Source organism: Mesoplodon mirus (assembly GCF_964341445.2).
Source record: "Mesoplodon mirus genome assembly, chromosome: X".
NCBI lineage: Eukaryota > Metazoa > Chordata > Mammalia > Artiodactyla > Ziphiidae > Mesoplodon > Mesoplodon mirus.
The window spans coordinates 48,633,545-48,659,334 of NC_138981.1; the positions used below are offsets into that span (position 1 = coordinate 48,633,545).

Below are 25,790 nucleotides of genomic sequence, written 5' to 3' on the forward strand. Positions count from 1 at the left end.
GGCGATCTGGGCGCGAAGCTGGGGGCGGGCGCGTGCGCACTCCGCGGGGGGCGAGGGGGCGGGCAAAGGATTCCCGAGGGGCGGGGTGAGCTAGCGAGGGAATGAGGGAGGGGTGGGGAGGAGACCACAGACTGGATTTGGGTGGAGAGGAGTGGTGAGGCCGACCGGACTCAGGAGAGGCTGGGAGGATAAAAGCGATGACGGGCTCTAGTCACTTCTCTCTTATCCCTCTATGGCCGCTCTTCACCGCTTCAAAAGGGGTGAAGCCTCTTACTTCTACCTCCAGGAGCCATGTTACCTCGTCTTCTCTATGGTACACGCTTTCTAGCTGGAGGAGGGGGAGCGGGGCGGGGCATTCTGGGAGTTGTAGTCTCCTCTACGGCCTCGGGATACAGTGTTGGAACAAGATTACCACCCCTGTCAGCCCTTGCATTCACTGGGTCTCAAGGGGCGGGGCGTGATACGCGTTTAGGATTTGCACTCCAGCTCTTTGCATCCACCGAGTTGCTTCAGGCTATTACCGCCTTTCCCAGGAAAAGGAGTTGGGGGGGAGTGATGCATCATGGGAAAGGAAGTAGAGTGGATTAATTGAATTCAGCTCAAGTATGCTAAAATTCCCCAGGAGGAAGAATTTTCCTTTGCGGGGAGGGAATAATGTGCGTAGCTTTTAATGAATGAGAAAGGACACATATGAAACGGAAAAATAATAACCACCATTTCTGTAACAATCCACTTAACTTTTAGCTACTGTAATTCTTTGAGGAAGAGTTTTTGGCCCGTTTATGAATGGTGAAAATTGTGTAATTTATTTGCCCAAGGCAATGCAGAGGCAAAGTGAAATCGAATATCCATTGTACTCAGGAGCTCTTTGGTCAGGGAGATAAGCACCAACACAAATTAAACTACAAGTTGTACCTTTCTGGTACTCACTGAGCTACAATGTCCTATGGTTAGGACCTTTGTTTGCAAACATTGTGAATCGATCTGTCGGGGAGCTCTAGAAAAATAGCGGTAAGGGCTCCAATTCCAGACGTACAGAATCATCTTTTGAAAATCTACTCAATATATTCAGCGTTCTCCTTGTTTGATTCAGCTATAGCACCAGTCTTCTGGCTGACTGGCGTTTAGGGCACACTGTTTAAACCGGAGGAGGGTAGAAAACAAGATCTATTCTGTTCTGTAACAGTGCGTAGCAGTCAGATCTGGCTTGGAACTTAATAGAAGGTGGGAGATAATGGAAGGCCGAGTAAGAACGCAAAAGTTTAGAACCCAAGAGTAGTCAAGGTGAATGAAATCTGAGAACAGTGTATTAGGATACAAAAGCTGAAAAATCTTCAAGCTCCATAAAGAAATTTATCATAAAAGACTAGTGGAGATAGAACAAGCCAGATTGGCAAAGAATAAGTAGATGTTGAAGCAATGCACGTAAATAATTCCTGTGAAAACAAGCAGTGAAAGGAGGGAATAGTGGCTTGAAGGGATGGTGGATGGAAGGAATAGAGGTTTTCTAGTATAATGGACACCTATTGGATTGTCTACTCAGCCCTCCTTTTCTAGGAATTAACCCTCTCCCCATTTACAGAGTTATAACAAAAACTGTCATGTTAACCATAACCATTGCTGACTGGGTCAAAGGTAGATAATGAATCCAAGCTGGGTCGATCAGAATCTCATTCCCTAGAAATTTGGAATTGGGCCAGAGAGATCAGTTTTTCTCTAAGTGTAAAACTTGGAAGCTGTCAGTAGTCAATTTTCCCATCAGAGGGACAAAAGTAAAAGGTGCTGGTCTGCAGGAAAAGAAAAAAACGCAGACTCTCAGAGCAGAGATGGGAGATAGGGGGTCTTCATCGTGTTTAAGACCCAGGTTCTAGATCATTCCTCAGGCATTCTTGCCCTTGGTTTCTCTGAGGCAAACTCATATCCTTACTATTTTTAAGATAGAGTTGGGTTAGAAACTACTCATGACCAAAAAATTATTAATTCAAGAAATGGTACCAGAAATGGGGTGTGGCAAATTATAGACCCTAAACTATGGATGGAACTGGCAAAGATTGGAGATCTCCCATATCGTTAATTGGAAGTTGGCATTCTGTGTTATTTGGCAGCGAAGCAGTTGCTTATTGCTCTTGAGACTCAAAAGCAGAGCAGCTCTGCCTATATGAAGAGTTTAGCAGTTGCTAATGGTTAGATATTCATGGGCTTTGCTGATTTATTGTCTCATTTTAAATGTTCCACTAATTAGGAAACTGGCATCCAGTTCTCAACGAACTGGAACGAGGTTATCTTTATAAGCCACCATAGTATTCCTTGTTCTCCAGCTCCCCAAAATGTGATGATCTCTTCCTCTTTACATGCATTCAGCTGGAATGCAAGGAAGAGAGGGTAAGTGTAACATTCCCAGAGCAGATCGGAAAAGAGAGGCTTCACATCGTTGAACTCAACCTGTTTCCTAGCCACGCTCTGAACTGGAGACCTTGAGCATAATGCCAGGGAGAAGGAGCCAAGCCTTTAGGTAGAGAGCTAAGAAATAGAAACCCTGCAACAGGATGATTATTCCCTTTAGCAAATCTGAAGATTCAAAGAGCATAAGTTGACAAGATTCTTGGCACTTGTTATTAGCATTGTGAGTCCCCTCAAATGAAATTAACAGGCAGTCATATGAGGTTTTGAGGAAGTTGTATCACTAGAAAATCCTATCTAGTGAACAGGGACCATGAGCCAGCAGTGATTCTCAAAGTATGGTCCCTGGACCGGCATATCAGCACCTAGGAACTGTTAGAAATGTAAATTCTTGGGCCTCACCCCAGATCTCCTGAATCAGAAACCCTGGGGGTGGGGTTAGCAATGTGTGGTTTAAATGGTGTCAAAGATAAACAAAGCCTGACATTAGTTAAAGCAGTGAGGACAGATTTTATTCAGTTACTGACAGTAGGGGAAAGAGCAGAGCTCCATTCCCATTTGTGCAGAGGTGACTGAGCATTTTAAAGGGAAAAGGAGGGAGGAGGAGCAAGAGAGGCTCAAGTAGAGTCAGGGAAGTGAAAAATTAAAACGAGTTGCCCAGTGTAAATGCAGTTAGGCTAGCTGTGTCTGCTAGCTGGCAGTTATTTAAGTTAGGATTATATCCTCCCACAGTTACTGGGAGACAGAGGCCCTAGCCTTCCTGATGACTACATTTCAAAGGAATGGTCCTTGAGACACACACTCTGGAGTTGTAGGAGATACATACACATCTCAAAGGGACAGGGGAATAATTCATAATTTTAAGCCCTTTTTGGTAAATGCTCTAAGAAAGGGAGGTCAGGGGTCTATTGTCAGGTGTCAGCTAGAGCAAGCTATAAATTCTTTTTACAGCCCGAGCTTTTCCAGATGGAAATTGGGTCATCCCAGAGACTCCGGCTTAGGAGGCTAGAAGCCAAGTTTGGTCTAGTCTCTTAGTGCAGGTGTTTGAATGGAGTGTTTGTGTCGAGAGTTTTTGCAGGTCACACTAGTTCTCCAGGTGATTCTAATGCACCCTTACGTTTGAGAATCACTGCTCTTCTAGAGCAGGCCCATGTACAGACTGGTAAAGCAAAACCAAGCATCAATAAACTGACTCCCGTAAGTTTTTCTATACCCGTAATTTATTTCCTTCCTTCCTATCCAGGTGGAAATGGTGCACACTTGGACCGGTGGCTGATAAAGGTGTGCCCCTCTCCTTTCCTAAAAGGGAACTTAGTGGTTAATCTAAATATTTCTCTACTATCTCATGTTAGATCTATTGGTGGCAGTTAAGTTTATCAGGAAGTGGCAGGATCAAGACGATCCACATTTAGATTGTCACTGAACTAGATGAGGAAGGGGCATGTCCCTGCTGTGCCGTTGCTCTGGATGCAGTAGTTGCATGTGACTTGCAGTTGTCCATAGATTGTTAGGTGTGGACATTTGTGGAATTGTAGGTATGGGGAAAATGGCATACGTGTTTACGGGGCAGTCAAACGGAGGACTATAGGTAAACGTCTGTTTTGTCTCCCCAGTACCCCTTTTCGACCACTTTCTCTACCTTACCCTCATGGTTGCACCAGGAGCTTATTCTTTATGTACCTTCCCAGAGAATTTGGGATTGAGCTGGAGGAGAGATGAAAAATCCTGGCTGCATTCAAGCACCTGATTTATGTTCCTAAGGCCCATCTGCATTATCCTTGGGTGTTTTGAGACACCACCACCATCTTTATAATAAATCCCTCTTTTTTGTTTAAGCTTGTTCAGATTGGGTTTCTATTACTTACAAACAAGAATCTTAACATGTATAGTACCAGAGAAACTTTATGCTAGGCATAGGCCATAGAGAGGGAAGAGATAACAGAGGCCAAAGCCCTGAAAGTAGAAAGGGACAGTAGATGTCACAGAATAGTGGTTAAAGTGTGTGCTTTGGAGCTGAGATCTGGGCTCCAATACCAGTTCAACTCCTTATTTGCTATATAACTAACAAGTTATTTAACCTCTTGAGCCCTTATTGTATCTATGAAATAGGGACTCACTAATTTATTCAACAGATTTATTTGGTACCTACTACGTGCCAGGAATAACGCTGGGCTAGGAGAAAACAGTTTTCAAGGCAGTCAAGGAGCTTAGCAGGGAGATGGTAATGTACTTACCTCAGAAGCTTTTGAAGATTAAATGGTATATTAAAGTGCTTAGCACAGTAACTGGCACAGTAAGCACCTAATAAATCTTAATTATTAAAATGAAGGCTGGAGAGAAGCATAAAGAAGTTGCATTGAAAATTCATATTGGATTCAATCTTCTGATATCATCCACCTAAGTAGTAACTAGCTGTTCAGTTTCTGCAAGGGGCCCACTTATCTTTCTCTATTGCCCAAATCCTTGGGGGCTGTTTGAGAGGCTGTAAGCTTATATGGTAATAGTAAATAATTCATTAGAAGGTCTAATAAGGCCGCTATATTGCTTGTATTTCTTGAACCAGCAATAATAGCAGGGAGGTCATTTGATTAGTAAAGGAAACAAGGACTGTGGTTCTCAACCCTAGCTAGGTTAATATGATATTAATATATCACCTGGGGAGCTTTTTAAAACAATACTAATTATAGGGATGGGGCCCAGACACTAATTATTTTTATTTTAAATTGTGGTAAAATACATATAACAGAAAAATTACCATCTTAACCATTTTTAAGTATACAGTTCAATAGTGTTAAGTATATTCACATTGTTGTGCAACCGGGACACTAATTTTTAAAAATACCTCCCCAGGTGATTTTAATATGCAGTCAGGGATAAGAACCTCTGAACTGGAATGGAGAAATCTTACAAATTTGTAACATACATGTGAACTAGTCTTTTCCAATTCTTCATCTGTTTATCCCAAGGTCCTGCTCCTATTCAGACCATCATCTATGCTGTACTTCATTTCTGTCTTGAGCTCCTAAGACCCACCATCTTTTCCCCAACTCCTACTACTTCAGCTCCTTCTAAATTCTTTAGTCACAGACTTAATTCTGTCATCTAATTCTTTTAATCTAGTGCTCATTAATGATGGCACATTTTAAATGGGTTTTATGGTGTTTTATCCCCCAACTTAAACACTTTCATCTCTGAACCTCACTTTACATCATCTGGCACCACTGGGGCCAATACCCAATCTTTCACCAACAGACCTCACGTTGACTCGCAGGTTGGGTTCAGTTTTGTCACATCTCTATGACTGTTTCCTCTTTTCTTTAGTGATGTGTAAGGTCCCTTCAGTAGTTGTTACTATTATTTGAGCAGACCTACTATGTGCCAGGCGCAGTGCTAAGCCCTTTATGTTTTTTCATTTAGTCTCAAAATACCACCAGTGAAGCAGTTATCCTTTTTACAGATAAGGAAATTGAAGCTAAAAAGTTAAGTAATCTTCCAAGTTCACAAAGCTGGAATACAAATCCAGGTCTGCTGAACTCCCAAGTGGTGTCTGTAGCAACTATAATAAGAACCAGGGCCCATTTCCAAACCAGTCTGGTTTCCCAAGTGCAAGTTTATTGTGAAAGTCACTAGAGATGTCTAACAATAAGCACAATTAGCAAATTTGGGACATATCTCATTTAATACTCACAACCACCTCATTTTACAAATGAGAAAATACAGGTTTGAGGGGCCTGTGAGTCAAAAAACCTGTGTTTGTTCAACTGTGTACCTTGTATCCTCCCTTTAGGGATCACCTAGGAGAGAATACCTTGGAGTCATTGTCATTAAATCAAGGTAATAGATTTTTAAAAACACTTTGCAAATCCTCATCTAATCTTGAATATTTCTGATAGGCCTCTTATTCTTCCTCCAGGGCTGTTTGCATAAACATATGCATGATTCTTCTACCTAAATTATCAAATGAACAAGGGATCTGACCTCATTTGACAGTTTCCCAAGTCACTGTAGTGTGGTAAATGAAAGATGTGCAACGGAGATTTCCAAATGCACGTTTTTCTGAAGGTGGACCATAAACACTGTCAATATGAAAGGAAATACTCCTTAATAAGTTTACGCAAAGGGCACATTTTGAATTCTTGCTTGTACCATAAACATACTTCTCCTGAAATTATAAAACAAGTACTGGACATAACCTCATGAAAGATATATGAAAAGCGTATATACTAATCATAATAATTAGTTGAAAATGTAGTCTAAATGTATTTTGATTATTATTATTACAGTACACCTGAGAGTCAGTATGGCCAGAGGTTTTTCCCATGAATTTTGGAGTCAGACCTGGGTTTGGATCCAGGCTTCATCATTTACTAGCTATGGTACCTTGGTAAATTCTTTAATCTCTCTGATTCTCAAATTTTCTCTGTAGAGACAGTAACAGATCTAGCTTATAGGATTGTTTTATGAATTTTATCACAAGCCTAACTAACACAGTAGGTACTCAGTAAATCATAGTGACTGTTCCAATTATGGCTCATTGACAAGTGAGGAGAAGGGGTCCAACTCAAAATTTGTTGGAGCTATAAATCAAGAGGTAACACACAGCTTAGTTTGTTCAGCCAACATATCTATAGGACTAAAGTTTTTAAATCTGCTAAATTAGATTTGGTAAATGAAGAACCAGTTTAAGCCAGATGATTGCAGTGACTATGACAGCGTTTTAATAAGATAACATACTCATTTTAACACAGCCTTTATTTTCTGTTTCAAAACAAAATTTCCAGGAAACAAAACAAATGGTTGGGTATAAATGAAATAAAAATCACAGTTTCAAAGAACCAAAATTAGACAACTGCTTAAAGGCAGATCACTTGGTTTACCAAAAAAAATAATAAAAGTTAATGTCAAGAAGGATTAAAATTAGGTTTAACAACATTCCATATAATGCTACATTCCCCAATTAAGAAAGGAGAGTTCACATATACAACTAAATGTTAAGTGTAGAGAAGTGGCTGAAATTCTGCATACTTCATAGTAGATTCATTATGCATGAAAGTTTATTAATTGCATAAACTTCCTGAGTGGCTCCCATGCTGCACTAGGTCTACATGCTTAATATTCATATCAAACAAATTACAGCTTTAAGTGATTGAGCATGACAGACCTTGAACAACTGCACTTTCCAATCAGTCACTATTTCTGCTGAGGGTATGTTCTGGACCACAAACCTCAATCTGAAATCTTAAATTATAATGGAGAAGAAATGCACTTAAAAAAAATCTGGAAGGATGACAAGCACACATTTAGGAATTTTATTTTTTAAAATTTATTTTTCACTGGCACTTTTTTTTTTCTCAAGAGCCCAGTTTCTCCCCTTCTTGCTTGACTTTTAGCCTTTTTGTTAGAGGTTTTTTTAATTAAAAGAGGACCTTCCAGGATGGGAGCTGTTGGTTTATATAATCTTCCAGCTATCTCAGTTGAAAATAACTTCAGTGTAACCTAGTTACTATCCCAGGCCCCTGCCAGTGGTGGCTGTCAAGGTCCCTGACCAATGTTTGTGTTCATCCTTCACATACAAAGACTATTTCCAGGGTGACCTGAAAGCATCTGGCTCCATAAAAATTTCCTACTAACTTCACTTCAAAGGATTTTACCAAGTTTGAGTGTCACCATTTTACAGTCTGGATTGTTTGTGGGTTTTTTATTTCAATCCCAGAAATTACATTTACCAAATCAATGGCCTTTCCTATATCCTGCTCCCTTACTGATTCATCTTCTAAATAAAGGGGGAAAAACAAGTCCCCAGTAAACTACAGGATGAAAAGTGAACAATCTATCCTAGAAAATGGCCTGCACACCACCTCAAATATCTCAAGATTCTTCTAAACCAAACAGAAGATTAAATAACTGAATCCCAAACTGATGGCAAGTATACCTCGGAATGTACTTGTACATGAAGCCTGAAATACAGTATTTACTAACATTAAACGTGCTGTAGTGTTACACACAGTAAACATGTGAAACAAATAACGTGGTTTACAAACATTTGCTCAGTTTTCTGGAAAAAACAGAGAATGCATCATTTTCATCACTCAGAGAAGAGAGCAAAGAAGAAAGTCAATGCCTCCAGTAAACTTCAGAGATTGGATAAACACTTACGGCTGACTACAATTCAACTAAAAGCATATGGCCATTTTAAGGTAATAAAATATCATTGCAAATATCTAGCAGTATGCTAATATGCTGAATGACAGGCCACTGCTGTAATATTTGTCAAATATTTCACTGTGATAGTTAAAGCAGTTTCAACCCATAGCCCTTTAGGCACACAGACAAGAAACGCATCTCTAATAAAAGATACGAAGTTACAGGCACCGGACTGTCTAATTTAGGTACTTTCTTAACATTTGTTTATTTTACAACTAAGTCCTATATTGCCACCAGCTGGATTTATTTCTCTGTTCTCCATCCCTAAATCCCCAAAGCTTATTTCACAGAAGCATGTGGCTCTCATCACTTAAACATAGATTGGTGCCAGAGTGATGGTCCCTCTCATTTCAAACTCATAGTTAGCAGGCCAGATTTATAACCTGAAAGAATACTGAGAATCAAGGCAAAAAAGCAAGTTTCACAGGCAGTGTTTACATGTGTACCCCAAAACAGCACGGAAAAAGAGGTAGATAAACAAATGTAATTGGACTAGAATTAAATCTGCGGTTCTAAAATGATACATCCCATGATACTGTACCTAACACTCCACACTCAATCCAAAAATCACAGCAGAAAAGTGCCTTTTAAACTTTCACACATAATTTTGCTGTCAAACCATTAGAATTCATGCTTGATTTAAAACTGGCAAGAAAAATATGAAAAATGAAATGGATATTTGTTATACTACAGCAAATTGCCTTAGAGATTCAAGACTGCTACAAATATACATGGGGTTATTTTCATTAGATTTACACCAATACTGGTTTCATATTCTTATGATGTTATACCCAACTTCACAAACATAGCAGCAGGTAATTCATGATGAAATGCTCACATTGCCACATATGGAGATACAGTACTATTCATCAGACTTGCACTTTGAGAAGTAAACATGGTGGTTGGACACACAGACTACCCCCAAATAAACTTTACAAGCGGGATGGTTTAGTATAACCGTTTTTTCTTCTACAAGAAGGAAAATGGAAAGGACAGGTTTGTGTGTGTGTGTTGGAAATGGGAAGAAGGCCCTTGTTACATAGTAGGCTCTTTGTTAAGTAAGAAGGGAATTTCTGAGCTTTACCTCAAGACTTAATTATTTCTGGGGGGGGGGAGTACCTCAGCAAGGATGAAAACAGCACTATCACATGACTTAGCAAAATAATGAAATAATGCAAAAGCCCTAGATAGAAAACTAGCTAATATTTACAGTCAAAGTGACTGTAATTGGAATCAAACATTTAAGTAATGGGAAAAAATAACTTAAAAACCCACAGTGAGGGCTTCCCTGGTGGCACAGTGGTTGAGAGTCCGCCTGCCGATGCAGGGGACACGGGTTCGTGCCCCGGTCCGGGAAGATCCCACATGCCACGGAGCGGCTGGGCCCGTGAGCCATGGCCGCTGGGCCTGCGTGTCCGGAGCCTGTGCTCCGCAACGGGAGAGGCCACAACGGTGAGAGGCCCGCGTACCGCAAAAAACCAAAACCAAAACAAAACAAAAAACCCCACAGTGATGTGAATAACACTGTTTTCTTCATTTCTGCACAAACTCACTTTTTTCTGTATTTTTAAACTTATACACGTTACATATACATCATGTATACATAACATAATATGTTAACCCAACTACTGCAGTCAGCATGGAGACAGCAGTACACTACTCACCATCTTCAAACTTTAGAAGACTACTTTTCTTTCCAGCAAAAACTCTGAAAAGATTCTAAATACTACAAGGCACTGCAAAATTCTGCAGGCAAAAGAATGATGAATTATACATAAAACAGAGGTGGTGGTAAAATGTGGGACATATGATGTAGAGCAGCCATTAATAAACGTAACTGTGCATGTCATCCATGGAGCTTTTTTCATCCTGGGGTACACTGTTTAAAAGGATTGCAACTCGAGAAGAAGGGATCATAAAACCTGCAGTATCTTCACTTTATAGGTTGTAAGTCTCAATGTAATTTCACAAAGCCGACTCTAATAATGAAACACAAGCAGTTTTAAAGAATTACGGATTTTAGGCACATTGTTTTTGTACACATGGAAAATTGCAATGCAAGAATTTGCATTACACTAATGTCCTAAAACCACTTCAACTTGCAAACCAACACTGTAGAAGAAATTTGAAGAATCTGTACATAAGATTTAGAAAGACTCATCCAAACCAGAGTATGTTTTATGAAAAGAAAACTGTGGCTCTTATCAACAGCAATTCTCAAAATGCTGCCCTGGATGCCCCCAAATGATAGCAACAGAATCTTCATGATGCTGAGTGTGATCCTCAGGTAAGTAACATAAGACACATTTTTTTTTGAAAAAGTGTACTGAATGTCACAAAGTAGACTGTGCAAAAAAAAGTACACCCATTCAGTTTTCCTCATTACCTGGCAAGATCATGGGGTAAAATTTTTAGAGGAATATGGAGGAAAATCTGTCAACAGAAATGTTGGGTGATCATCTGGAATGTTGACCAGTAGACAGAACTCGTTATTACGTAAATGTGTACTAGAAATGACCTTGAAATCTTCAGAGCGAAAACTAAGTATTTTAAACATCTTTATATGTGGTAGTCGATAAATACCATTTTAGAATTCTATTTGGGTTTCACAGACTGAGCATTAGGTAACTCTGTGACCAGTCTTTTAAGATTATTACAGTTAACCTTCTTGAAAACTAAAAGTGTATATTTTGACATTGCCTCCCCTCCTCCTAAAACTGGATAAAACCCAGTAAAGTGCAACTTGACAGTGATCTCTCTCAGATTCTAAAGAGGCTGCCAAAATCATCTGAGACCTAAAATCATCTAAGATGCTAGATACTAACAAGAAAACTATAACAACTGAAAAAAAGGTAATCCAAAAAAAAAAAAAAAAAAAAGCTAAGGGCAACTTAAATAGTATCGTTTGAGGGTCTACTATCTACTGCAGGACAATGTATACCCCACATCTCTTAGAACCCTGTAAAGCCAGTGTTTCATGTGTAAGTCTCAAAACCTACAAAACCTACTGTGTCAAGTAAATTTCACTTCAGAAGAATGGACTAATAGAGGTGTAACTTGAATCCTCTTTGTTAGGAACACAAAGATTCCCCCCAAATGAGATTCATATCAGCTGCAATACATCCCTTGCAAAAGAATGCAAGCCAAACCAATGCCTCTCAGATGCTCAAAAACAATATAGTGTGCACATGAGAAACAAAGAGATAGCTGCTTTGAATTACTATGGAAATCCTAAAGCAGCTACAGTATCTGCAGAATCAAGGAACTGTTACAGTTCTGTTTTTTCCTTTCTCTCCGCCTCACCTAAAACAAGGCTTCACTCCTACTGCTGTGACGACGGGAAGAAAATCACATTAAAAAGGGCTCAAAAACATTTCCTGCAGCAAGTTACCCTGCCTTCTGCGAAAGGTAAACCTAAGATAAACGTGAAGAATCCCATAAGACTCCAGCTGTTGGAGGGTCTCACTTTGCCCATGTTAGGGGAATATAAATAGTTTTTATACCTTTTAAAGAAAAGTATCATCCAGCTGCAGAGAGCAGCAATAATGGAAAGTGTCCTGGAAATGGAAATGCTCAAGCTGAGCTTATTAAAGCATTCTGAACAGTATTTTTAAAAAATCAAGTATCAAAGAGGATAGGATTTGAAGTGAAAAAACATTTCTGTGTGCAGTGTTCTATGTACAGACTGCACAGTTCTACAGGATGATGAGCTATATCAAATACTACATTGGAACAAAAGAAATATATAGTGGAAAGTAAACTCAAAATGAGGGAAAATATGGCAGAACCCAAGAAGAAGAAAGATTATTATCTTAGGTGTCCCGGAAATAATTGTGAAAAACATCTCCTTTTTCTTCATCTTCTATTCTGATTCATTTGGGACCAGGAGGGATCGTGGATGGATTCTGCACTGGTGAAGCTGGAAATGCCTGCAAATTCATCCCCGGCTGGAACAGTCCCCCAGATTGGGTAGGAATTAGTACAGACTGTCGTGGTGTTCCTGAAATTCCTACCCACTGTACTGGATACCCTGGCCCCCCCACAGCATTATATTGACAAACATGGGGTATTCCATATGATGATAATGGCCCAGGAAATGAAGGGCGTGAGAGTCCTTGTGGCAAGGAGGTTGGGACAGCTCCACGGATTGGGGACAGAGAAGAGATCCATGTTGATGTGTAGCCCATAGTAGATGGAGTAGTCTAACAAAAAATAAAAACAAAAGATCAGTTTATTTGGTAGATACTTTTACCCACCTGTATTCTTTTTGGCTTACTACTCTCCCATTATTATTCTGAGTGTCTACCATTTTTGGAGTAACTTGCTGTGTGCTAAGCATAGTTATATACCTTATTTCATTTCATCTTCGTAACTGCCCTGCAAGGCAGGCATTTTTAGATGAGGAAACAGAAGCTCAAAATTGGTAACACCCATCACCACTTAGCAAGTTAATAGTAACGTGAGGATTTGAACACAGTTCCAGCTAACTCCAAGACCCCTGCTAAATTTCTGTTCACAGTTTAGTGTCTCCTTTCCTCATGCTAGCACTACTCTTCTATTTTTACTTCCTTCTGCCAGTCCCAGGCAGTCTCTCATTCAGGGCCACAGACAACAGTAGTCCATCTTACTACATAATTCTTTGGAGAAAGAGGAGCATGATTTAGAGTGGCATAGGGGAAGCCTGGCATATAGTAGGTGCTCAATAAATGTCACCTCCCTACCTCCTCCTACTCACTATTTAAAGTCTGACATTTCTGTTACATTTTTGGAAATTTAAACTCGACAATTATGTTTTGGGCAGTACTAAGAAAACACTGCTGCCTGACTCTTCTTATTATATCGTATTGTGATTATTTGTATGTACAGAGATTACTGAAATCTTATGCACATGGGAATAATAAGTCTAAATGGAAGTAAATAATTTACTTAAAGGAGAGCTTGGTATCAGTCCCAAATTCTTAGTTCTTCTAAATTGATGGTCAAGCTAAAACGCTTTCAACTAAAGTTTCAAACTACAGTTAGGAAAAAGGTTTTTAGCTTGAATCAAGAATGAATGACAAGATCTCTTGAGGTGAAAAAAAAAACATTTAAAGTCCAGCAATCCCTTTTTCATATCAGTATTTTTGTTCTGTTAAAGTAAAACTAAATACTTCTGATTTTAAAATAGCACATATAGTATGATCACATTTTTGTAAAGCTATTTCTATGTATTCATATACAGACATAGAAAGATATCTGAAATGATGTTTATCTAAAGTTAGTGACAATTATTTCTGGGTGGTAGGATTTGAAGGTGGTATTTTAAAATTTTGTACTTTTCTGCATTGATTAAATTCTATAACAAACATTATTATTTTACAAACAGTAACAATGTGATTTTTATTTCAAAAAATAAAAATTGGAGATGACATGTTATACTTTATCTTCTCCTGGATATTTAAAAGGCATCTCAGATTCAAATGACCAAAACCAAACGTATGATCTTTCTTCTACCAAAGCACACTGCCTGCTCATGTTCCCCTTCCTGATGATTGGTATGCTGGAATGATAGCCAGTTATACCAGCCAGAAACCTTGCCTTGACACCTCCCCTCTGCCAAACATCAGCTCCATCACTAAATCTGGTCCATTTTATCTCTTAAACATTTCTTGTAATCTGTTCACTTCTCTTCATCTCAGCTTCTCTCTTTTTTTAAATTGAAGTATAGTTATTTAAAAAGTTGTTCAACTCTTTATCGGGCTTACTGTGACTAACTCTTAATTGGTCTACCAACATCTACCCTTATCTTCAATAATCTTTCTTCTTGCTTCAAGCCAGAGTGATCTGTTCAAAAAGCAAATCTGATCATGTCAACCCTAGGGCTTCAATGGCTATCCATCTGTCTTAAAATAAAGACAAAGTTCCTTGTCATCACCACTTTTAAGACCCTCCTTAGATTCACTGTGCACCAAGTCCTCTCTGCTCTCTTCACTTCAGCCAAATGGACCTACTTTCAGTCCTTTCATTCTCTGTTTTCCCATACAGGGGTTTTGCATATGCTGTTCTTTCTGCTTAGAATCATATTCCCTCCCCTTTTCACCTAGTTAACACTTACTCATCCTGCAGATCTCTGCTCAATCATCACTTTCTCAGGGAAGCTTTTCTTGACTTCCCTTTACTAGGTCAAATTTCCCTTACTGTATGGTATCCTATATCTCTCCTTTGTAGTCCTTATTACAGCTGCAATTTTATGTTTATTTATACAAGTCTGTTCATATCTAACTGTCCCACCAGCATATAAGTCCCATGAGAACAGGGAACATACTTGTTTTTGCTAATCAAACCCAGTGCCTAGCAGAGGGCTTGGCACATAATTGTGACAAAATTTTCTAAGGCACAGAACAGTAACATGCAAGAACGTCAGATAGTGAGATGGGCTCTCCACACAAAGATATAATCAACTGAACCTAAAAATACAAAAATAGTTACCATATATAGGATACTACTATGTGCTAGGCACATTATAGATGTTACCTCATTTAATCCTCACAGCAATCCTGCAAAGCAAGAAGGTATTATCCCTGTTTTAAAGACATGAAAACTGACGCACAAGTGACTTGTCTAAAGTCACACAACTAGTAAATGACTGAGCTGACGCTGGAACCCCAGTCCGTATAAAGACCTTCACCACTTTTATTCATACTCCATTTTCTACTCACTCTTCTTCCAAACATCCTCATAAATAAACCACCCTCCAACTCATCAACAAAGGCCTCCATTCACATAGTGCTCAGAGGATCTCTCACTGACAGCACAAACACATTTATGCCTTAAAATTTGCCTCTAAAGGCTTCCAATTTTTACAATGGTGATACTATCTGTGTATAAATCGGTGCCAGGAATAATATAAATACACAGAGCCCTTAAGCAGGTACACTGCTTACTAGTTTGGAAAATCTAGGCTTTTGGAAAATTTTATTCAGTGTTAACACTAAATGTATTTTCAGACTCTTTACCAAACTACATGCAATGACTATATACACACACACATGTATGTACACAAACATAACACACACACACACTCAGATATATCTCTTTCAATTATATGGGTTCAGATTCTAAGCCCTGATTCACATTTTAATATATTTACTCATTTTGAAAAAATGATACTTTAAAAATTCAAATACAGAAAAGTACAAAGTAAAATAAGGCCCAAATTCCACCATCCAGCATATTTTAATGGCTTTTCCTATTTCTATGCATATATACATGTATCTTATATAATTTTACATAAATACTATATATACTATTCTGTGAACCTGTCTTCTTCTCACTCCAGAATGCATTGTGGACATCTTTCTACATTTCAATTGCTTGTACACCTAACTAAGGCCATATGCAATTAAGTAGACATCTCGTCCATAAACTTAAGATATCTTTTATAATATTCCAGTTTAAATATCTTTAAAATTCTTCTTCATACTGAATATGTAAGATAACTTATTGGCTCTGAGAATACTGATGTACAATTAATATAAGATAACTTTTCCTCAAAACCCAAATTCTTCTTGCACCACAAGACTGAATTAACCCTCACTCCAGATGCTTTCTTTTTTGATACTTGATGTTTTTTTTTCTCTTCAGGTATAATAGCCTAAAACAAGGGTTAGCAATCTACAGCCTGCCACCTCTTCTTGCAAATCAAGTTTTAATGGAACAAAGCCATGCCCACTTGTTTATGTATTGTCTATGGCTGGGTTGATTAGTTACAACCACATGGCTTGAAAATATTTACTAATTGGCCCCTTCCCAGAAATAGTTTGCTGGCCCCTGGCCTAAAACATAATTTGCTCAAAGACATAATGAATCTAGACAAGGATAAAAGTCTCTATGTTGTCAAATCGTACCACTCTATCATAGTGACTATAACTATAGGCCTAAGTGAATCAATTTTTATAGTTTTAGTTCTCATAAATAAAGAGGGTCAGGTATAAACAACTTACTTCATATACTTTGTTCCAGTTGTCTGTTTCTAGTTTCTGTTGACTCTGTTTAAGTTGGTTTAAACTTGGCTTAATAAGAGAATTTCCTACTGTTTCCTTTGTCCAGTCATCCACCAGTTTGTGTAAGTCATCTGTGAACATCCCTTTTTTACTAGCTGGAGATTGCTGGCATGATGCTGCACTACTTTCCACACACAGTGGATCTATAAGAAGAAAAAAAAACAGAGAAACGAGGAAAAGGAATTAAAACTGATAAACAAATACTCTTTTTCGGCCAGTAATGCAGAACTACATATTGGGTATAGATAGGCTAACCAGACATTCTAGTTCTGGCTTAAAGCTATGGTCCTTGTGTAATTACCAACAGTATCCCTTTCACTCTCAAAAGTTTCTTCTTGTTTGGATGGCAAATTATATGGTCACCTTAGGTATAAGTCAAATATAATAGATAGTATCTCAAAAATATTAGTATCAACTCTAATCTTATCATCAGGTTCCTCAGACAGATACTTAGAAGAGTTAAAAAACAATGACAGAATGTTAAAAATGGAAAGAACCAGGCTACCCTGGTGGCGCAGTGGTTGAGTCCGCCTGCCGATGCAGGGGACACGGGTTCGTGCCCCGGTCTGGGAAGATCCCACATGCCACAGAGCAGCAGGGCCCGTGAGCCATGGCCGCTGGGCCTACGCATCTGGAGCCTGTGCTCCACAACGGGAGAGGCCACAACAGTGAGAGGCCCGTGTACCGCAAAAAAAAAAAAAAAAAAAAAAAAGGAAAGAACCTTAGAAGTCTAATCCAAACCACTTGTTTTATAATGGGGAAATGAGGGCCAGAAAAAGTAAATTGACATGCCTGAGTTCCTTTTTTTTAAAAAAAAACAAACTTATTTATTTGTTTTTATTTTTGGCTGTGTTGGGTCTTCGTTGCTGTGCGTGGGCTTTCTCTAGTTGCGGCGAGCGGGGGCTACTCTTCGTTGCGGTACGCAGGCTTCTCATTGCAGTGGCTTCTTTTGTTGCAGAGCACGGGCTCCAGGTGTGTGGGCTTCAGTAGTTGTGGCATGCAGACTCAGTAGTTGTGGCCCATGGGCTCTAGACTGCAGGCTCAGTAGTTGTGCTGCACAGGCTTAGTTGCTCTGCGGCATGTGGGATCTCCCCAGAATATGGATCGAACCGTGTCCTCTGCATTGGCAGGCGGATTCTTTTTTTTTAACATCTTTATTGGAGTATAATTGCTTTACAATGGTGTGTTAGTTTCTTCTGTATAACAAAGTGAGTCAGCTATATTTATACATATATCCCCATATCCCCTCCCTCTTGCGTCTCCCTCCCACCCTCCCTATCCCACCCCTCTAGGTGGTCACAAAGCACCTAGCTGATATCCCTGGGCTATGTGGCTGCTTCCCACTAGATATTTTACATTTGGTAGTGTATATATGTCCATGCCACTCTCTCACTTCGTCCCAGCTTACCCTTCCCCCTCCCCATGTCCTCAAGTCCATTCTCAACGTTTGCGTCTTTATTCCTGCCCTGCCCCTAGGTTCTTCAGAACCATTAAAATTTTTTTTTAGATTCCATATATATGTGTTAGCATACGGTATTTGTTTTTCTCTTTCTGACTTACTTCACTCTGTATGGACTCTGGATGGACTCTAGGTCCATCCACCTCACTACAAATAACTCAATTTTGTTTCCTTTTATGGCTGAGTAATATTCCATTGTGTATATGTGCCACATCTTCTTTATCCATTCATCTGTCGATGGACACTTAGGTTGCTTCCATGTCCTGGCTATTGGAAATACTGCTGCAATGAACATTGGGGTACATGACTCTTTTTGAATTACAGTTTTCTCAGGGTATATGCCCAGTAGTGGGATTGCTAGGTCATATGGTGGTTCTATTTGTAGTTTTTTAAGGAACCTCCATACTGTTCTCCATAGTGGCTGTATCAATTTACATTCCCACCAACAGTGCAAAAGGGTTCCCTTTTCTCCACACCCTCTCCAGCATTTATTGTTTGTAGATTTTTTGATGATGGCCATTCTGACCGGTGTGAGGTGATACCTCATTGCAGTTTTGATTTGCATTTCTCTAATGATTAATGATGTTGAGCATCCTTTCATGTGTTTGTTGGCAATCTGTATATCTTCTTTGGAGAAATGTATATTTAGGTCTTCTGCCCATTTTTGGATTGGGTTGGTTTTTTTTTTAATATTGAGCTACATGAGCTGCTTACATATTTTGGAGATTAATCCTTTGTCAGTGGCTTCATTTGCAAATATTTTCTCCCATTATAAGGGTTGTCTTTTTGCCTTGTTTATGGTTTCCTTTGCTGTGCAAAAGCTTTTAAGTTTCATTAGGTCCCATTTATTTATTTTTGTTTTTATTTCCATTTCTCTAGGAAGTGGGTAAAAAAGGATCTTGCTGTGATTCACGTCATAGAGTGTTCTGCCTATGTTTTCCTCTAAGAGTTTGATAGTTTCTGGCCTTACATTTAGGTCTTTAATCCATTTTGAGTTTATTTTTGTATACGGTGTTAGGGAGTGTTCTAATTTCATTCTTTTACATGTAGCTGTCCAGTTTTCCCAGAACCACTTATTGAAGAGGCTGTCTTTTCTCCATTGTATATTCTTGCCTCCTTTATCAAAGATAAGGTGACGATATGTGCGTGGGTTTATCTCTGGGCTTTCTATTGTGTTCCATTGATCTATATTTCTGTTTTTGTGCCAGTACCATACTGTCTTGATTACTGTAGCTTTGTAGTATAGTCTGAAGTCAGGGAGCCTGATTCCTCCAGCTCCGTTTTCTTTCTCAAGATTGTCTTGGCTGTTTGGGGTCTTTTGTGTTTCCATACAAATTGTGATATTTTTTGTTCTAGTTCTGTGAAAAATGCCATTGGTAGTTTGATAGGGATTGCACTAAATCTGTAGATTGGCAGGTGAATTCTTAGCTAGTGCACCACCATGGAAGCCCCATGCCTGAGTTCTTGCAATTAGATACGAGCAGAGCCAGGCCCAGAATTCTAAAGCCTAGACAAGAACTCTTTCTTTCAATATACCATACTGACTTTCAACAATCTTCAGAAAACTAGAATCTCATTTAATGTTTTGTTTACCGGTATTTCTTTTTATTATTGATAAAAACAATGTCTATCTAGAATAGCAGAAATAAGAAGGCAGATGGTTTTGTTAGCCTCATGAGTTCTGGAGCACAAGATGTCCAAATAGATGAAAGAAATCACTTACAGATGTCTTCATCAGTGAAAGGTTTCCTAATCTGAACATCACACTGTCTTTAAATTATTTAGTACTATTACACAGGCTAACTAAATCATTCTCATAGAAAAGATTCATGAAGTTCCTGTGACTGATTTACAAGTCAAAACTTACAGAGTGGGTCTACAATGAATTTTAGTAAATGCAGTTGTGAAATTTAAGCACAGTAACACTTCCACAGATTTAATTAAATAAACATGTGAAAATATCTTGTACAATTGTTATGGTACTTTTTTTTAATTGTGAAAAGCTATAAAAAATGTAAAAGATAATGCAAGAAGCCTACATATAAACATTTTCAAAGTACTTTTCTTTATATTCTTTGAAACTCATAACAGGCCCATGATATAGGTTCAGCAAGTATCATTCTATTTTGGCGATGGGAAGACTAGAATCCAGAAAGTAAACAGCTGAGGTTATATGCTGGGGTTAGAACCCAAGTATCCTGACTATTTGGTCAGTGCGCTTTCCATTGTACCATGCCAATCCATGTAACGAACTGGGAAAAGGATAAGAAAATTGCTTAATAAGGAGGAACATGATAATCTCAATGATTGCTTATGCATAGTCTGTCATTCTCTATGACCCTTGTGCTACTGAAGGCTTAGAGTCAAGGAGATTAAAAGTTAAATGGACATAGGGAACTATACTCAATATCCTGTGACAAACCATAATGGAAAGAATATGAAAAAGAATACACACACACACACACACACACACACACATATATATGGCTGAGTCACTTTGCTGTACAGAAAAATTAACACAACATTGTAAATCAAGTATACTTCAATAAAATTTAAAAACAAACAAACAAACAGAAAAAAATACAAGGGAAGTCTGAGAAAAACTGCCAAGAGGAGCTTAGAGACATGACACGTAAATATCAGGTGGTATCCTGGATGGGATCTTAGAACAGAAAAAGAATTTATGCAAAAACTAAGGAAATCAAAATAAAGTGTGGAATTTTGTTAATAAAAATTAAATGGAAACACAGTAGTGAAAACTGCTTAAGAAGAGTTTAATGAATTAAGTGGAACATATTCTCATATACAAAAGTGAACATATTCTCATATACAAAAGTGTTTTACAAGAATAATTTTTACTAATTTTGGGTAACCATGATGCACTAAAAGGACGTACCAATCTTGTTGGAATTCCTCCTTTTTTTTGTTTTTGAATTCCTACTTTTTTAAGACTTAAAACCCAAGGACACACAAGTCAGCCTATAATAAAAGTATCATTCTTTCCTGTTATCCCTCTGCACATTCATGCGATTCTCTGCCAACTCCAGTGAGCAAACAAATAGCACAACAATGTTGGGGAAGACTTTGGAGCTGAAGCCTTTATAGATTGTGTTCTTAACCTGGAAAAATGTCAGCAGGTAGGAATAAAAAGCAGACGATAGCCAGAAACATATACATATTAGTGCCAGCATTTCTGCCCACCCAACTAATCTGGAGGAGTATTTTTGTGCTCATTCCCCTTTAGTTTCTTTAAAAAAAAAATAGAGCTAAGGGCTTCCCTGGTGGTGCAGTGGCTGAGAGTCCGCCTGCCAATGCAGGGGACACGGGTTCGTGCCCCGGTCCAGGAGGATCCCGCGTGCCGCGGAGCGGCTGGGCCCGTGAGCCGTGACCGCTGAGCCTGCGTGTCCGGGGCCTGTGCTCCGCAATGGGAGAGGCCGCAACGGTGAGAGGCCCGCGTACCGCAAAAAAAAAAAAAAAAAAAAAAAAAAAATATAGAGCTAAGTTTGAATGTCATTCATTTAAGAACATTTCTGTACTAACGGAAAACCCAATGTCAGGAATCTTCTTGTGTACAAATCTGGTGGAACAAGTGATCTTATGCACTCAATTGGCAGGCAATGATGGCTGCTGCACTAGTGATACAGTTGCCAACAAGTAGAGGAAGAAATAACAAACCGAAACAAGTATTTATTTTTCTTTTATTGAAGTAACATTGATCTATAACATTATATAAGTTTCATGTGTACAACACTGTATGTCTACTTCTGTATACCCTACTGAATGTTATTCAGTGCCTAACTATTCCGTTAGGCACGTTTATTGATTGATAAATGTTAGGTACATTTATTGATTGATTTCATTTGAAAGTTATTCATATCATGTTAAAGTTCAGAAACCAGAAATTACCCGACGAATGCACATTAAAAGAAGTACTCTTCAAATGTGTTTTATGATGGGTAGTAACATAACTTCAAAGGTGCTCTTTAATATTCATTTCTTATTGATGAAATGAGTAAAATCAGAGTTCAGTCCTTGGTGTTCTTTTTTGTTTTCCCCCAAGGTGATTCCTACATTCAGATAGTTCCAGCAATCACCCAACTGCAAATGTTTCCATCTCTTATCTCAAATCTTGATGTCTCTTCAGTCCAACCTCACAGCCAACTCCCAAATGTGTTTCTCCAATTCAGTGTCAATAAATTCTTCAATTAAATACACCTAGAGTCAAGCCTATCATGGTCTAAGCACGACAGTTTGCCTAAATCTTATATTTCTGATAAAGATACCATATTTTCTACAAACCACCCAGACTCAGACTCTTTGGATCTCTCAACAAACACACACATATCCAGTTTATACCATATCATGGCAAATCATCCTATACAGCATCTCCTGTCTGTTTTCACTTCCATACTTCTCTAAACTCTTAATCATCTCATATATGGACTGCCATGATGGCAATGATCTAAATAGATTCACTCCCTGGTTCTAGCCATAACATTCTTCACATTGCCACCAGATTAGTACCAGTTAAATGCTGTTTTCAGCATTTCATTCCTCTGCTCCAAAAAGCCCCCCAAACCCCAAACTTTAACAGTTTCTTAGTACTAACAATAGTGGGTTTTCAACTTGTTTCGGTGGCAAAGTCCTTGGTAGTCATGATTGTCTTTGCAGAACATGCAAACATAGATTATCTTATTTATTATCCTTGAACATCATATCATTTATTAAGCTTAAATACATAATAATGTGTTAGATTAAATATATTATCTTACATCAAACTATAGCATAGATAAGCTGTGGCAGTTGCCAAAAATTAAAAAAAAAGTGTGGGGAAAAAAACCTTCTAATGTAAACTCTCCATTTCACCCAACTGTTATATTCTTTCTCCCAAATACGTCTTACATTTTACGATTTGCATGCCTTTATAACATGCAATTCTACCTACTGACAATACTCTTCACACTCCACTTCAATTTTAATCCGGTCCATTTACCTTTCAACACCAACTCAAATCCTACTTCCTGAATGAAACAGTCTCAGACCACTATCACCTTTGACGATCTCCCATTGCCTGCCTTCAATCCACTGAAGACAGGATGTCTGGTATTGGGAGGCAATGCAGTACAACAGTGAAGAGCCAACACTTTGGAGTCAGACAGATTTGCTTAACCCCACTAACTGTAGTCTCCTTGCCTATAAGGACAGAGTAACTTCTACCTACTTTAGAGATGTTTTGAGGATTGAGATTATGTAATGCGATTATGTTTCAGGGCTCCCAAGACCACTCACAGATTTACTGATTCAATAGACGGTCTTACAGAACTCAGCATATAGTTGTGTTCATAGCCAAGTTTGTTACAGCAAAAGGATGCACATAGGATCAGCAAGGGAAAAATACACAGGATTCTAGAGAAATTCATGCACAGACTTCCCTATGCTCTCTTTCTATTGTGAGGGAGCATTCTTGAGTATGCTCCTTTCTCTCAGCAACAAAAAATGGTAAGTTTCTGGTCAGGGAAGCCCAATAGAGACTCAGTGCCCAAGGTTTTTATTGGTGACTGGTCATGTAGGCACCTTTTGCCTAGCATTTACCAAAATGCCAGACTCTAAGAAGGAAAACAGGTATTCAGCATAAATCACATTACTTGTACCAACAATCTAGGCAACGTGAGCTATACTTATCAGTTAGGGAAGAAAGGGAAACCAAGTTCCTGCACAGCAGCCAAGGTCCAACCTTGGAAACAGGCCTTTTTATAGATAGCAGTCTTGTGCCTGCTATGTTAACTCTTTTCTGCATAGTTTAGCACAGTGCTCATATTATAAGTTAACCGCATACCTAAATTGTAGATACCATTACATGCAATATCCTGCATCAGTTCATGTTTCTCACAAAATAGGTATACCTGTGTGTAGGGAAAGATGGACGTGGATCTGTGTATATATGTTAAGGCAGTGCTTCTTTAAATGTGTTCTGTGAAAAGTGGGTTCTCTGGTAAAACTGTTTTGGGACTTGTACATTTATTTCCTTTCTTGAAAATTCTCAATTCATATTAGCACATTAAAGGATCTAAGAGAGTCTACAGTGAAAAAATGGTTTTTATATGATTGACTCCAACATTTCCTATTTGACCATGCAACACCTATTAACTCCTTGCTGACAGCTTACAAAATGCTGTGCTAAGGCCAACAAATGTGTCCACCAATCTTGGCCAAATGGGGAAAATATGAAATGTCAGCAAGCTTTGAAAGCCAGCTATTAGAACTAGAAATATGAAATCACTTGGTTCTGTGATAGTCAATGAAGTAATAAATCCACTAGAAGGTATGTGTGGAACACCCTACCTTTGCAAACTTGGCTTCAATGAATTCTTAAAAGAAAGAGAAAATGAAGATAATTTAGTTCCCATTTAGGGAAATAATATTTTCATATTAGGTCTGCTTAGGAATCAATCTAAACATTTTAATAAATAAGTTAATTTAATGGAAGTTTAATAGTTAGATACTGTCATTTCTATCTGCTAAAAAATAATTTCTGGCTTCTAGCATGACAGAGTGAGGAGGTTTTCAAACCCTCTCCCTCAAAAGCAGTAATAAAACTGGACAGAACTCTCAAAAACAACCATTTCAGCAATCTGGAATTTGCCCAAAGTCATACAACAGAATTGAAAGTGTTACTCATGAAAACTACTCAACTTTTAAGAACTGTGTAATCTGTGGCATTTTTTGCCCATGGCTGTTTCTGTTACCTTTGCACCAGCTCTTTTTGCCCAGCAATTCAACCACAGCAGGACAGGCTGAGAAAACAATAAGCTTTGCTACTGCTGCCATAGGTAACTCACTTGATTTGGAGCTTTAGAAGCAGTATCTCCATTAACCTAAGGTTAACAGGGAGATCTGGGAAGTGAGCCAACCATCGCAGGCTTGATCAATTCTCCACATATCTCAGGTTGACTGGAATATCGTCACATGCACAGCATAAACTCGAGGGCCCAAACCATACACACATCACTAGCTGACAGAGCCTGAACATACAAGGAGGAAGCATGAGAAATCCTAGAGGAAAATGAAAGCTAGAAAATGGCCTCAAGTTTAAATGAGTTTCCCAGGCCAGGCCACACATAGATCCAGCAGCAGAAAGTGGAAGCCCTTCAAGCTTGAGGTGTTTAAAAGTGCAACCGCTGATCAATCTCTGGCTGACCAATAAGTAATGCAGATATAGGGGTCACTCCCAGGAAGTCAAGCTTAAAAATAAAAACTAGGGGGGAAAACTGAGCAGAGACATCAGCAGTTATACACTGCGGGACAAACGGGCTTAACATACTTAGTCTCTCCATAAAAGCTGGACAGAATACATGGAGCAGCAATCTGAGGATTGTGAAGAGTTAATAGTTGCAGGTGACTAGGGAATAAGACCAAAATTCAAAGTACCATTAAAATGGCAGTGAGTTTACCAATTTTTCCTATCTGGTATCCATGGCTAATCTAGAAGCAGGCACTGGGGTATTCAAAGAGAAATCTCCAGAGGAAATCCTCTACTTTTGGCATAAGAAATGGGAAAGGGAACTTCCAACATTCTCAAAATGTATAGAAATTCCTATTTTTTTCTTCTTTTCTCTGTACTCTCTCTCCTACCCCCAAGCAATCCTGTGGTGGGAGAGTCCCTGGAAGCTCATGGAAGCCAAACT

At 38.7% G+C, this 25,790-nt stretch overlaps 1 protein-coding gene across 4 annotated transcripts in view; it reads right to left on the reverse strand.

Annotated features, from left to right (window-relative positions):
* Nucleotides 1–12,476: 12,476 nt before the first annotated feature.
* Nucleotides 12,477–25,790, reverse strand: part of WNK3 (WNK lysine deficient protein kinase 3) — a gene marked incomplete at both ends in the record, with an annotated part of 135,730 nt that continues 122,416 nt past the window's right edge. For all 4 annotated transcript variants that reach the window (XM_082609083.1, XM_082609082.1, XM_082609081.1 and 1 more), the window contains 2 exons: nt 12,477–12,806; nt 16,587–16,789. In XM_082609083.1, the coding sequence (XP_082465209.1) occupies nt 12,477–12,806; nt 16,587–16,789 (533 nt within the window). The remainder of the gene's footprint in view (nt 12,807–16,586; nt 16,790–25,790) is intronic.